General features: G+C 39.5%; 1 protein-coding gene across 4 annotated transcripts in view; it reads left to right on the top strand.

Annotated features, from left to right (window-relative positions):
• Positions 1-15,236, top strand: part of CELSR1 (cadherin EGF LAG seven-pass G-type receptor 1) — a 254,144-nt gene that overhangs the window by 115,010 nt on the left and 123,898 nt on the right. For all 4 annotated transcript variants that reach the window (XM_073619707.1, XM_073619705.1, XM_073619704.1 and 1 more), the window contains exons 4-5: positions 128-243; positions 13,146-13,234. In XM_073619707.1, the coding sequence (XP_073475808.1) occupies positions 128-243; positions 13,146-13,234 (205 nt within the window). The remainder of the gene's footprint in view (positions 1-127; positions 244-13,145; positions 13,235-15,236) is intronic.

Here is a 15,236-nt window from a genome sequence, read left to right as displayed (position 1 = left end):
GTAATAAAAGCTTCAAGTTTGTGAAACTAACACTTTTGTATAGTTTTCTTTTTGTTTTGGACTGTCTGACTTTTGACCCTTTACTGTGTCATTAGATGTAAAGAATGTTCTGGCCTTTGTGTTGCAGGTTTGCTACGAGGGAGCGGAATGCACTGATACTTTACAATGGCAGGTTTAATGAAAAGCACGATTTCATTGCACTGGAAATCATTGAGGAGCAAATCCAACTGACCTTCTCAGCAGGTAAATAAACACTTCATTCCAGCACTTTCTAGGATTTTCTGAAGGTTTGCTGCACAGGTTCTACTTCAAACTGACTTTCTGATTTTATGTAGACCTCTAGGGATCCATAACGACCAATCAAATCCTGCCATTTTACTGTGGACGTTAAAAACTGACAGCAAATATTTGCATGGTTGCTGTGGGGACTTTACCATTTTAATGGGATTTGCCATTTATGTAGTGAAGGACAAGAATAATACAAGTATGGGAGTGAATACACAGAGTTTTCACAAATGGTTGAGTGCCCGAAGACAAAATTTTACATTATTAGTACATAACAGACTGTGTTATTGTTGTTATTATTATTACTATTATTATTATTATTATTGTTATTCAGTGTTGATTTTTCAATGAGTATGAGTTTTCTTAATGGTAAAGCACTAATGATTTTATTTCTACTTGATTTGCTGCTTGTTTTTTAATTTAATTTTAAAATGTTGCAAGTCAATATTTAAAAGTTAAACAAAAATTTTCTTATCAGTTATTGCTGATATGTTATGTGTAGATTATGAAAGTACAGTTTTACACCAAAGTTACTACTTGACGCTGTCTTGCTGGAGCTACCCTAATGCTCATGTAGTTTTGATGTTTATCCTTCATACTGGTCCCTTATTGCATTTACATAAGATGTCCAGTGTTTGTTATCTTTGTTTTATTTGTCTGGAAAATTAAAATTCAATAAAAGTTGTCAATTTAAAAAAATAATAAAACAATGTATGTACAGCTAAAGGAAAACATTTTTTTGTTTGTTTTGGATAAAGGGAGAGTTATAACCTCTGTTAATTTTTTTTTTTTTTCCATTGGAGAGATTTCCCTTCACTTCCTGTCCCATAGCCAAAAGTGGAAGTGAGGGAAGCCCTAGTTGTCATTAGAATTATTGTCCCTACTGGAAGCCCTCTCTTTTCGTGTTCTGATGACCATCCAAAATTGTAGGATTTTATTCCACACTCCATGAAAAGGGCAAACAAGACAAATGGAGAAAGGTGAATCTCCCTAATGGGGACACAGACCGCTATAAACTCTTGGCAAGATTTATAACCCTTCCTTACTCTATCCAAAATAAATTGCCTTTAGTTCTACTTTATTGATGTTAAACCTGCACTATTTTGCATTAACATATAAAAAAACACTGTTACTGAGAATTTAGAGAATCGATATCAAATTAGACTGCATTTAAATTCCAAATGTAAGCAGCTATTAATTCCAGGTCACCACTGTACAATGAACGCTATTATGATCAGAATAAGCTACTTTACTGTGTCAAAGTTATAACAGCAATTAACGGCAGATTAGTCTATATAAGTGCAACATAGCTAAGTAGTCTCTGGAATTTTTGTTACAGCTACATTACCATAATTTTGCTAAGGCATGCTTAACACTTATTAAAAAGTGTGTGTGTGTGTGTGTGTGTGTGTATATATATATATATACACACACTGTGTGTATGTGTTTGACGAAGCAGGTCTTTGTCACTCAGCTAAGCTAGAGATTGTGTATATTAAATATCATTGTTAATACATAAGAGTGTCAGTGATGTTGTACTTAAGTACTGTTGCTCCCTACATGACCCGTCCCATTATTTGCCTACTACATCAATGTGAAAGTGATTATCTAAATATTGTCAGCTCGCTTGCTAAGTGACATGGCCCGGCTGTAAGGATAAAATAAACACATGGTACAGGTGTCATACAGCTTTTTACTTTACATTTTACATGTGCACCTTTTTAAATCAGTATAAAACCCAGAAGCAAACATATATTGCAGCTTACCATTTCTTAGATGTGATGGCCTCATTAGTTTTTTTATATTATTTGTATTTATTTATCTGGCCTGTAAATCGTTTTTTCAAAAGAACAAGCTCTCCAGCAGAATGTATCAAATGCAGAGATGAGACAAAACATTTAACACTAGCAGGGATGTTTATGATCATTTTTTATATATTTATGTAAAACCTTTATTCCAAAAGGGAAAAACACAAGTTTGCTGTAATTATAAAGTGTTAGAACTTATAATGTATTTAAATCAGACAGGTATGTCCATACATAAAAAATGGAAAAACAATAAAATATAGGCAATTGACGTACATTCAATGAAATAGTATTCCACTTAAACTGCATGCAAACAATATATCTAAAACACAAATGGCCCCAGCTAAACCGCAGCCCAACCAGTACTTGTATGTAGTTTTTTTTTGTTTATAATTTTTTATTTCAATCGGACAGTTATATCTATATACATAAAAACAAAATAAAATATAGGCAATTATAAAGTATCAGCACTTATGGTGATAAGGGCACACTTAAAACATCAGATTTGTTCCCACATATGCATGCACATATTATGAAAATGTAGAATATGTATAGAACTAAAAAAAAAGATAAACCTTCTTTTTTTTTTTTTTTTTATTTAGATTGTACAGAAAAATATAAAAATGTTCAATTCTGTTTAAAAATTTAAATATTTTACACATTGAGCCATTAACACCACCAATGTACTGTTTGTTAGAAATAATGTTTTAAACATTTTTACCACTATTAGGTAACCTCACAATTTATGTATTTACTGTTCATATAGTTACACCCTTATATGTAACTGTTCCTGACAATTACATAGCGAGTGCTTTTATTAAGCATGAGCAATGTTTGAAGTGTGTAGCAAACTCCTCCTTCCTTTAAACGCTCTGTAAATATACGAACTCTCTTTGTAATAAGTTGTGTGTACATTCACACAGGGGCTACTTTAAAGAACACTACAAATCTTTCTTCGATTTGGGTTTCGTTTTTTTCTGCTTCTACTGCTTTCCATCATAATATTTAGACAATGTATTATTCCACGCCATGTCAAGAAGCTCTTCGTTTCATGTAATGTCGTTGCGAATGTTATAATTACAGAGAGCGTTTCTCACACATGGTGCTGCATACATCCCGCTTTTGTAAGTCTTGGCAAACCTGAATTATATATATATATATTCTTAACGTACTTTGTCGCATTACGCACTATAGCGCTCTACAAGTCTTCTTGATATACCATTTCTTTGTCAATTAGTCGGGATTATGTGAGCTTTCTTTAACGTCTCTATAAAGGTGCTGCCATATTGTATTGTGAGTGGCTTGCATCATGATTTATGGGTGGGTTAACATGTAGAAGCTTGTGTCTGGTTGTGTCTGGTTTTGCAAGACCCTAGGGATAATATGACACATCTATCTATTGCTGGTTGTAAATTAGTTTTTTGGCATTTCAAGTCTAAGCCAGGACTCCCATTGCTTTATTGGAATTAGTTAGAAGCTTGTTACCATAAAGGGTGTGTGAGAATTAGCCTGGATACATTGTTATAGGATCCCATAGCTGACACAAGTTGCTTGTTCACATGTTTGGATGCTAATGTGGAGGCGTAGAACTTGAAAGGGCCTAGCTCCAGAACTGTGAAGGTGGAATAACTGGGTGGGGCAAAATCAACTGCTATTACTTACAAATTCAGATCAATCTGGAATACTTGGGAGAACCCACAAAAATAAACTCCGCTCCTTCTTTTTTTAAATTTTTTATTTAGTTTTTTTTATACCCCTTTTTAATAAGCTTTCTATCATCTACCCATCCTTCATCCATAGATTGCTGTTTTTCATAGATGCTGAAGTATGGCTTCTATAAATGGAGAAGCTGAGCGGAAAGGGCAGGCATAGTTGGGCATTTTGATGAGTAACTGTCACAGTTTTATCAGTTCTGTTAACCCCTGCTGCTCCACAGGATTACAGAAGAGGGGTTAGAGGGGATTGTAGGAGGAATAATTCAAGAAAACCTGGAGCCAGCAGCACAAGGAACACATCAGATGAATAGTGCAGTTGTGCTCAAAAGTTTGCACACCCTGGCAGAAATCGTAACTTTTTGGCATGGATATTGAAAACATGACTGATCATGTCAAAAAAATTTCTTTTGTTTCAGGATAGTAATCATATGAAGCCATTTATTACCACGTATTTGTTTGGCCTTGGTACCGACACACAAGGTGACACACAGGTTAAACTGGCAATTTAAGGTTAATGTATCACATCTGTGTTTTAATTGCAATTAGTGTCTGTGTATAAATAGTCAGTAAGTTTATTATCTCTCATGTGGATGCACTGAGCAGGCTGGATACTGAGCAGTGGGAAGCAGAATAGAACCGTTTAAAGACCTGTGTAACAAGGTAATGGAATGTTATAAAGTTGGAAAAGGATATAAAAAGATATCCAAAGCCTTGAATATGCCAGTCAGTACTGTTCAATCACTTATTCAGAAGTGGAAAATTCAGGGATCTCGTGATACCAAGCCAGGGTCAGGTAGACCAAAAAAGATTGCAGCCACTGCAACTGCCAGAAGAATTGTTTGGCATACAAAGAAAACCCCCACAGGTATCCTCAGGAGAGATACAGGCGGCTCTGTTTAAGCAGTGTGATTGTTTTAAGGAGCACAATATGACAATTCTTGAACAAAAATGAGCTGCATGATCGAGTTGGCAGAAAAAAGCCTTTACTGCACTAATGCCACAAAAAAAGCCTGGTTACGATATGCCCGACAACACCTTGACATGCCTCAAAGCTTTTTGCATACTGTAATCTGGAGTGACGAAATAAAAATAGAGCTTTATGGTCCCAACCGTAAGCGCTATGTTTGGAGAGAGGGGTCAACAAGGCCTATGGAGACAAAAATACCATCCCCACTGTGAAGCATGGTGGCGGCTCACTGATGTTTTGGGGAAGTGTGAGGCCTAAAGGCATAGGGAATCTTGTGAAAATTGATGGAAAGATGAATGAAGCATGTTATCAGAAAATACTGGCAGACAACTTGCACTCTTCTGCATGAAATCTGAGAATGGAACACTCTTGGACTTTCCAGCACGACAATGACCCTAAGCGCAAGGCCCAGTTGACCCTCCAGTGGTTACAGCAGAAAAGGTGAAGGTTCTGGAGTGGCCATCACAGTTCCCTGACTTTAATATCATCGAGCCACTCTGGGGAATTTTCAGACGTGCAGTTTATGCAAGATGACCAAAGACTTTGCAGGAATTGGGGGCATTTTGCCAAGATGAATGGACAGCTAGACCACCTGCAAGAATATGGGGCCTCATAGGCAACTATTACAAAAGACTGCACACTGTTATTGATAAAGGGAGCAATATACAGTTTTAAGAACTAAGGGTATGCAGACATTTGAACAGAGGCCATTTCATTATTTTACCTATTGCCAGGTTTGCTTTATGATTGGGCCATTCTGTTATGATATACAGTTGAATATGAATCTCATAAGAATTAAAAGAAATGTGTTTTGCTTGCTCGATAATGCTTTCTTTAAAAATTGTACTGTACATATTGTATACTACCAATTCTCCAAGGGGATGCAAACTTTGAGCACAATTGTAAGTGTCCCTTGTCCTGATTTTTTTTTTTTTTTTTAAACTTGTGTCCTTTTATGAAACAGAGAAAAGCTGTGATCCTCAGTATCACGACAGATCTCTGGTGTGTACTGGTTTATGTAGCGAGATGGGGAGCAAAAAACTTGTTCTCAGTTTTCAACCGTTCTGTCATAAACGGACAGTTTATGAAAGTGAGATCTGAAGAGCCGTTACACTGAAATTTCTTCCTCCCAGATTCTCCAGCTCAGAGGTGGAGAAGCTGGTGCAATTAGGGCCCTTTCACACTGGGGCGGGCGGCAGGGGCAAAGCGCCGCTATTGTAAGCGGCGCTTTACCGTCGGTATGCGGCCGATAGCAGGGCGGTTTTAACCCCCTCTAGCGGCCAAGAAATGGTTAAAAACCACTGCAAAGTGCCTCAGCAGAGGCACTTTGCCGGCGGTATAGCTGCGCCGTCCCATTGATTTCAATGGGCAGGAGCGATGAAGGAGCGGTATACACTCCGCTCCTTCACCGCTCCAAAAATGCTGCTAGCAGGACTTTTTTACCGTCCTGCCAGCGCATCGCTCCAGTGTGAAAGCAGCGGCACTTTCGGGTCGGTTTGCAGGCGCTATTAGCGCAATAGCGCCTGCAAACCGCCCCAGTGTGAAAGGACCCTTAGAGAAAGAAGACTTCCTTCTTCCTATATATCGGCACCAGTGGGTTAAAAATTAATATAAATAATAAATATATCTCTGTCTATAGAAGTTAGCTACTTTGTTTCTATACATGTAATTACATGTTCTTTTTATCTTTGGTTTCACTTTTTAAACTCGGCGGCACTGTAGATTACAGGCAGTCCACCCCCTTCTATACAGATCTCGGCTATTTTTAGAGGGAAAACGTCTTCTCATTTGTTCTCCCCCTGAGAACTGAAGTTCTTGGCTTCATAAACAGGCTGCAGAGGAGATAATTTTTTTTCTTACAACTGCTGAGAAATTAGTCGAGAAAAAAACTTCTCAGTTTAATAAATGTACTTTTTTTACTTTAAAGCGGAGTTCTGCCCACCCCTTTAAAAGTTAAGTCAGCAGCTACACATACTGTAGCTGCTGACTTTTAACATTAGGACACTTACCTGTCCTGGAGTCCAGCGATGTCTGCACCGCAGCCGATGTTTATATTGGCTGGTCGGGTGCTGCCACCGCCATTGCCGGTAAGGAAACCCCCGGCAGTGTAGCCTTTCGGCTTCATGGCCGGGTCCCTACTGTACATGCGCAAAGCGTGCTGAGCTTTCACTGGCCTGGGAGGAGGAGGGGGAGGGGGGCCGAGCTCCTGATGTACCCGTTCTCCCTGAAGTGGGGACAGGGTACCTGTAAAAAACAGGTACCCGCTCCCCCCCGAAAGGTGCCAAATGTGGCACCAGAGGGGGGGGAGAAATTGGATAAGAGGAAGTTACCGCTTTAAGCAGTATCATTTCTCTTTGTGTAGCATCTGCTCAATGCTGTATTTGTAAAGTTTGAAACAAAAATGCTTCTTCTTCTGTCTTGTCTGGCTGTATATCTGTTTCAAGTACTTATACACTAGCTAGAATACAGTAAAAAGTACCCAAAATTAAACATGGCTGAACAATTCGATGTGGGCATATGATGAAAGAAGTACTACGTAGAGGTTACTAATGTTCAGTAAGAAACACTTGTCAGAATGATCAATAGATCCAGAGGTATAACAGTAGAAATTATATGTAAATCCCTACTTTTCCTGCTGTGTGCCTACCAATGTTCCTCTAATGGGATCAGTAGGGATCCTCCGCAGTCTTAACTTTTCCACATTAAGCCAACATTTGCATATGAACTTATCTGAATCGAATGCTTGTTTTACACAGTTTGTTTTGATGTGTAACCTCCACTTATCAATATTTTATTATGCGCTTACTTTAAATTGTCCAAGATTGTGAAAGGTCAACTTTAATATTGGGAAGAAGCATAGCTTTTGGCTGCAGATATGAATTGATGTAATTTAGAATAATGATATGGTAGATCAAATAATAACACATGGTGCTCCATAATGTTCTATTAGTATCTTCCTCAATTTAGGAGCCAGTGCTCTTAAAGAAAAAAGTTGCATTCTGACTATCCCAAGCTATTTTACAGCTGTACTCACGACACAAAAACTTTCATTGAAATGTATTTCTCAATAACCACAGAGGATATAAACCTTCTGTGGCTATAGAGAATAACACTACACACCTTTGCAAACCCGGACATACCCTGTAAATGTGGTAGTGACATCATCACTGTGCTACACACATCCTGTGCAGAGGAGCCCAGCAAGCTTGCATGCTATAGGCTGCCTGTAGAGAACTACAGGAGGGGGCGGATACAAACCAGAAACAGGACTCTTCTGCACAGTCTCACACTGGATTACTGAACATATCTGGAAGAAATACACAAAGCACACCAAGATTTATTTAAGAAATCACGTCTCTTACATTTTAGACAATATTTGCTCGTCTATCCCAGAGCTTAGCTTTAATTTATGTCAGTGGACACACTGTCATTAGTTCCAGGCTGTAAGAATTTATAGTGGTCTATATTTTACATTTCTCATCCCTTTGATAAATATATGTTGAACATTTTGTTGAGAACGATAATGCCCTGTACACACGGTCAGATTTTCCAATGGAAAAAGTGCGATCGGATTGTGTTGTCGGAAATTCCGATTTGTGTGTAGGCTCCATCGGACTTTTTCCGTCGGAATTTCCGACACACAAGGTTTGAGAGCAGGCTATAAAATTTTCCGACAACAAAATTCGATCGGTTAAATTCTGATCGTGTGTACACAAATCCAACGCACAAAGTGCTCAGAATAAATTGAGAGCTATTGGCTACTGCCCCGTTTTATAGTCCCGACATACGTGTTTTACGTCACCGCGTTCAGAACGATCGGATTTTCTGACAACTTTGTGTGACCGTGTGTATGCAAGACAAGTTTGAGCCAACATCCGTCGGAAAAAATCCTAGGATTTTGTTGTCGAAATGTCCAATCAATGTCCGAACGTGTGTACAGGGCATTAGTCTTCACTTTATAAATATGATGATGGATTTGCAGTGCACTAACTAGAGCAGGGTTTCTCAACTCCAGTCCTCAAGGCACACCAACAGGTCATGTTTTCAGGATTTCCCTCAGATGAAACGGCTGTGGTAATTACTAAGGCAGTGAAAACTGATCAAATCACCTGTGCAAAATAGTGGTAATCCTGAAAACATGACCTGTTGGTGCGCCTTGAGGACTGGAGTTGAGAAGCACTGAACTAGAGTACAAGCATAGACCATGAAAAGCTCAGAGCCCTTGTTGAAGCCCAGGGTTCTGTATGTTCAGACTCACAAATCTTGTCAGTAAACAAGTGTTTGTTTGATACAGCTTGTGACATTCCATCTTTTTGTGAGCTGGAAGGAAGAGATGAAGGAGCCAGGATGACCTGACCTGAGTTATCAGACTTCAGTTTACATAGTATATGGTGTAATAGTAAAAGATGGAGCTTGTTATCTCGGTGTATAAATGTGTCTCGACCTCAGGTGGTGTGTATAATATAAAACCCAAGTTAGAGGCTGGCTAAATGTGTTTGACTTTCAGAAAGCCTTGCCTTTATTTACCTGTATTTCTAAGGTTCAGTTAATGTTTGTTTTGCAGTAGTTATTCACCTGCAGAACATACTGTTAAACTATTTGATTTGGACAATCTCTTCAGCGCATTCAGTTGCGTGCAGAAGGAAACTTTTATTTTTAATGTACTTTTTTCCTGCTGTCTTATACCTGGTGTGTATGTGTATATATGTGTATGTATGTGGGTGGGTGTGTATATATGTGTGTATATAAAAGAAAGAGTGGCACTCATGAGTCTTAAAAGGCAAACACGCAGTAAAGATTTTATGTTGACGTTTGGACAAGGCACAAGCTCGTCTTTCTCAGGACAAACTTATGCCTCGTTGAAACCTCAAAATAAAATCTTCACTGTGTGTTCACTTCTCAAGACTCATCAGTGCCGCCCTCCTCTTTTCTATATGTACTACATGCTTTGCAGCGCACCTGGGCCCATCTTCTTTCTTATGTGTGTGCCACTGGATTATATATATAGAAACCTAGAAAAGTGACGGCAGAAAAAGACTGAGTAGTTCATTGAACCTGCCCTGTTTTTTTTTTTTTGTTTTTATAGTTTTTTTCGTTAGCGGACTATAGATCTATGCTTATCCCAAGCATGTTTGAAGCCATTTACTGTTGACTGTCTTACTACCTCTGCTGATAGTTTATTCCAAGCATCAACTACCCTTTCAGTAAAATAATACTTTCTTAGATTAGTTTTGAGCTTTCCTCTAGTTAGAGGTCATGTCCTTGTATTCTTGATTTTGGTTTCATATTAAAAAAAACTGCCCTCCTAAATTTCCTTGATGTATTTAAAGGTTTCACTGATGTCTCCCCTATCCCTTCTTTTCTCTAGACTGTACATGTTCGCTTTCTGAAATCACTCTCAATTTGTTTTATCCGCCAAACCTTTCACCGTGTGTGTGTGTATACATACACACCACAGGCAGTCCGTTGCATTTTTTTTCCTGTATTAAAAATGCATAGATAATAGGTTATATGGTTTCCAGTGGCATAGTTCACACCAGTGAGGTCAGTTCCAGTGCGTTCCAGTTCCAAAAACAAAAGTAGAACATGCTGCATTTTTCCTGCACTGAACTGTACTGGAATGCGGTAAAATGCATCGGAACACACATATCCTTATTTAAAGTGAAGAAAAAAGAGGGGGGAAAAATGCACTGGAATGCATCAAAAAGGTACCAAAGCACATATAAAACACACATGCAGAAACGCATCCGGACTGCGTTTCTATGGGTGTGAACCGGCCCTGAAACTAGAGATACAAAATCTGGTGCAGCTGTGCATGGAAGCCAATCCTCTTTGAACTTCAGCTTGTTCAATTAAGTTTTGAGAAAAAAAAAAAAGGAAGTTGATTGGTTTCTATGCAGAGCTGCACCAGATTTTGCACTCTTCGGTTTTAGTAAATCAACCCCACTGTGTTGACCATGTCATTTAAAATTATTGGGCTATAACATACCCCCAACACATGAAAATTTGGGTCATGCTGCTTTTTTAAATTTTTTTGGCAGCACACTTCAATGCACATGTCCTGAGAGCTTTGCCTGGTGTGCAGGGCCGGACTGGGAATAAAAATAAGCCTGGAAATAATTTCAGACCAGTCTAACAGCAAAACATCATTATTTTCTTTTTCATAAAAGGGAAAACCGTGCATTTTAAAGCACATTTGAAGAGTGTATTATACTCACCAGTGCCCATCAGCTCAGCCTCACCAGTGCCCATCAGCTCAGCCTCACCAGTGCCCATCAGCTCAGCCTCACCAGTGCCCATCAGCTCAGCCTCACCAGTGCCCATCAGCTCAGCCTCACCAGTGCCCATCAGCTCAGCCTCACCAGTGTCCATCAGCACAGCCTTACCAGTGCATGGGGAGAGAGGAGAGCCGCTGGATTACACACAGCGGGGATCTCCCGCTTACCCGTTGACCGCTGTCATACCAAGTTCCACCTCCTGGACCAGCTTCTATGATGGATGTCACATGTCCCGGCATTGGACCAGCGTGACGACCATCATAGGAGCTGGTCCAGGAGGCGGGACTTGGTATGACAGCAGCCGCCAGGTAAGCTGGAGATCCCTGCTCTGTGTAATCCGGCGGTGCTCGCCCCTTCCCCTCAGAGGTAGCCCAATGGATCCAGCAACAGGATCCATGGTAGGGCCGGCCCTGGTTGCCCCCCCCCCCCCCCTCTGCCTCAGCTCATGCACCTGGGTGGGTGCAGCCTGTGCACTAGCCCAGGATCGTCCCTGCAAAGCGGCCCCAGGGCAGGTGGCCTACCAGAAACTTTCCCGGTAGGCCAGTCCGGCCCTGCTGGTGTGGACACTGTACACTCCTACATATAAATGCTCTCCAGAGCTCTGTCTGGGGTAGATGTTGTGTACAGGCGGGTGGTTTAGGATGTCGGCTACAATTGGTAAGAGTCCAATGCCAGGATCACCTGATCCAAGCTCTAAAGAAACCAAACTGCACACAGTACCGTTTTGCATTCCGTGGGTATAATGCTTATTTGTTGGTGCCATCACTGTATATCAAATTGCAGATGCTGGTGATGTCGTCATGCATATGAGTGACATGAGCAAGAGATGAGTGGAAATATGTTGCTATTATTCAAGTCAACATGTGCATTGGCTAAGCAATACTAAAAGAAAAAGATTGTCTTGTGTGTGCGGCAAATGATGAGTGTTTAAGTGGTTAGTTTAGGTTCACATTTGTATTTATCTGTGTTTAATAATTATGTTTACATGCATATCAAGTTTTATGTGATTTACATATTTATTTCTATTAATTGTCTCTAGCCCCATCATCTTCTCCTATGCTCACCCCCAGAAACTTTCCCATCCTCTGGAACTCCCTCAATCTATCTGCCCGTGTCTTACTCTGTCTGCCTTTAGAGCCCATTCACACCTGAGCGTTTTGTAGCTTGAAGCCTGAAGCTACAAAACGCTTGAGGGGAAAAAATCCATTATTCTGTATGGAGATGGTTCACATCTCCACTCCAAGTCGCCTGAAGCTCAAACAAGTTCTGGACCCTTTTTTGTCACGCGAATCAGGCAGATTTGGGTGTTTTTGGAGCAGGAAGCAGGTGACAAAATCTAAAGACATAGCAACAAATGATGAAACAGATGATCATTTTTCCTATTGGCTAATAAAAAAAATGCCAAAGCTCAAAAACGCTGGACAACGCTGCATGGAAACGCGCAAATATGCCCGAAAAAACACGCAACAAAACGCCGGAAGTAATGCTCAAAAACGCTATGCTCAGGTGTGAATGCAGCCTTAGTCAGTCTCTGAAAACTCCTCTCTTTAGGCAAGCCTATCCTGCCTCTACCTAAAAACTGTGCCTTTACTTTCTCTATCAGCTCTTCCATCTTAACATTCTTGTATTATTATTCAGGATTTATATAACATCAACAGTTTGCTCAGCTCTTTACAATATAAAGGGGCATGGTACAATAACCTACCAGCATGTACTATGTATAAATCCTGCATTATAATAATAGCAGTAATAATATTTAATACTACTAATATATTCCTTTAGTGGTGGCTAGAATCAATTTGTTCAAAGATGGAAACAAATACAAAGTCAGCTATAGTGCTGTAAACTGGATTTATCTTTATAAAGAGCAGTCTATCATACTGCCAATTTTTGTTCTGCAAGGACAAATACAAATGTATGTCTCACAGCTGTGTTGTTTTGACTCACTGGGATTGATTCATTAAAGTGTTAGGAAACAATCTTAATGTGTAGTGAAGACATTACCATTACTAAGCATTGAGATGTCTAACTCATTATCCGTTATATAGCACCTGCATATTGTACAAAGCTAATGTAAATGTTGCTATGTTTACAGGGGAAAGCACTACAAGAGTCAGCCCCTACATTGAAGGAGGTGTAAGTGATGGACAGTGGCATTCCGTACAAGTGCAGTACTACAATAAGGTAGGAATACCCCCAACATAAGAGAGCAGTATGTGTGAGAAGGAAAGTATGATCCAGAGTTGGAGTTTTTTCCCAAGTGTGCTAAGAAAACGTTCTAATATTACCTGCTTTATAACAAATGACAGCTAATCTGCTATAAAATGTCAGTGTATGGAAAAAAATGTGGATTGTTATCTGAATAGGCTTTATTTAAAGGGGCTCTCATTCAATCAAAAAAAAATGTAAGGACATAGAGAATGGGAAAGTATTGGTGCTGAATCTGGCCAAAGATGGTTCAGCAAAAGTTGATCTAATGGTCGTCCTTCCAACAAGCTTGTTTGACCAAAGACAATCGTTGATCAACCTTTGCTAAACGGGCTTGTTGGGAAGATTTTTGTTTATCAGCAGTTACAGGAGTTGATCAGTGTATTCTGACAGCAAAGAGTCCTTACTGTCAGACTACAATGTATCGGGGGAGGATTTCCCCGTCCACCTTGATTGTGTGGATGGAGGACTCTTAATTTTTTTTTCAATCAGCCCACTGGCTGAAAAAAAAAAAAAAAAAAAGATCCATCTATGGCAAGTCTTAGGCAGGCCATACATTAAGCAATGTTCTTGCACTGAAATATTTTAATGGGGGAATCCCTGCCGCTCTGCTATTGTATTCTGTCAGCAGGAGGTTTCCCCCGCCATCAGAATACAATGAATATTACCGCCAGCTATAACTGACAGCAGTAATCGCACAAAAAAAAACTGACAGGCTGGTTGTCTTGAAGTTGATCGATAGGTTGACTATAGGATAGCCAACCTGCCCATAGATGAATTGAAGTTCAGCAAGTTCCCGCTGATTTCAATCTTTCTATGGCCAGCTTAAGTAAGTCATAATACCATTACTGACTCTGCCTTCTATTATTTGAAGAATACATTTGCCTGAGTTTAAGTGCCTTTTGTCGTTAGTCTGCCTTGTTTTCAGCTTGCCTAATCTTTACAGATTTATATTAACGCATCCGCTATTGTAATGGCAATTGTTTGAGTTTGATATCCAAATGGCTTCAACAATTGTTCTAGCTCAGTGGTACAGATTTTTTATTTTTTGTAGGGATTATTTATTTAAACTTGAGCAAAGAAACGTCCCTCATAGAACAAATCTGATCGCAGCTGTCATTTTTCAGGGCAGAAAAGGAAACGAAAAAAATGACAGTGTCATGTTCATTAGCGTCAGTTTTATGAATAATCCTCGGTCTTTGCTGTTCAACATTTTCTGCAGTATCTGAAATGTCTTTGAAGTATTGTTTTAAAATACACACATCTTATACAAGATCTATCTACGGTAGTTCTTTTAGATTTTCGTACTGTGGCGATTTTATTTGAAATCCTAGTATCCTGGAAATAATGTATAAATTAGCTGTACTTGGATTATAGACTATGCATTGTTTATTGTCTGAGCTAGCCCTGGGAGGGAATGTTTCACTGGCCGGTAAACTCATCTGTAACAGATCTGTGATGTCAAAGATTTTTACATGTAAACACTCCTTTTAAAATGATTGGGGAAGGAACTCAAATCTTTCTCTCACCTATAGGCAACAAGAAATGTCTAGAAAATATGTCTTTTTGACACCTAACGAGGGAGGTCGATGGTGGCTGTGCATTTGATTTCAAACTAAACAATGAGCTGAAAGTTAGGACTGGGATGATACGGGAAAGGTGAACAAAAGGTGTGCCGGGGCACATAAATAGGCTGCTCACATTTCACTGCTGTATTAACTAGACATTTGCTGTGTATAAAGTTACTCCTGTACATATGGAAAGGGGCCGCTAATGTTTCTAGAATGTTCAGTCCCTGGTGTTTAATTGACCTTTTTTTTTGTTTTCATTCTCCTTCAGGTCAGTGGGCAGCAGTCCCTAGTGAGTTCAGTTCAGCCCCTAGTTACAGGTCTTTGTACTGTGACTTTGAGTTAGTCTACTGTGCCCTTTGAAAATGAGCTTTACCTAATTATGCTGAATATTTCTAATTAGTTGGAGC

The sequence above is a fragment of the Aquarana catesbeiana genome, linkage group LG03 (genome assembly GCF_042186555.1).
Source record: "Aquarana catesbeiana isolate 2022-GZ linkage group LG03, ASM4218655v1, whole genome shotgun sequence".
NCBI classification, from domain to species: domain Eukaryota; kingdom Metazoa; phylum Chordata; class Amphibia; order Anura; family Ranidae; genus Aquarana; species Aquarana catesbeiana.
Note: the sequence above shows the minus strand (reverse complement) of the source record. Positions and strands in the feature narration are given on the sequence as shown.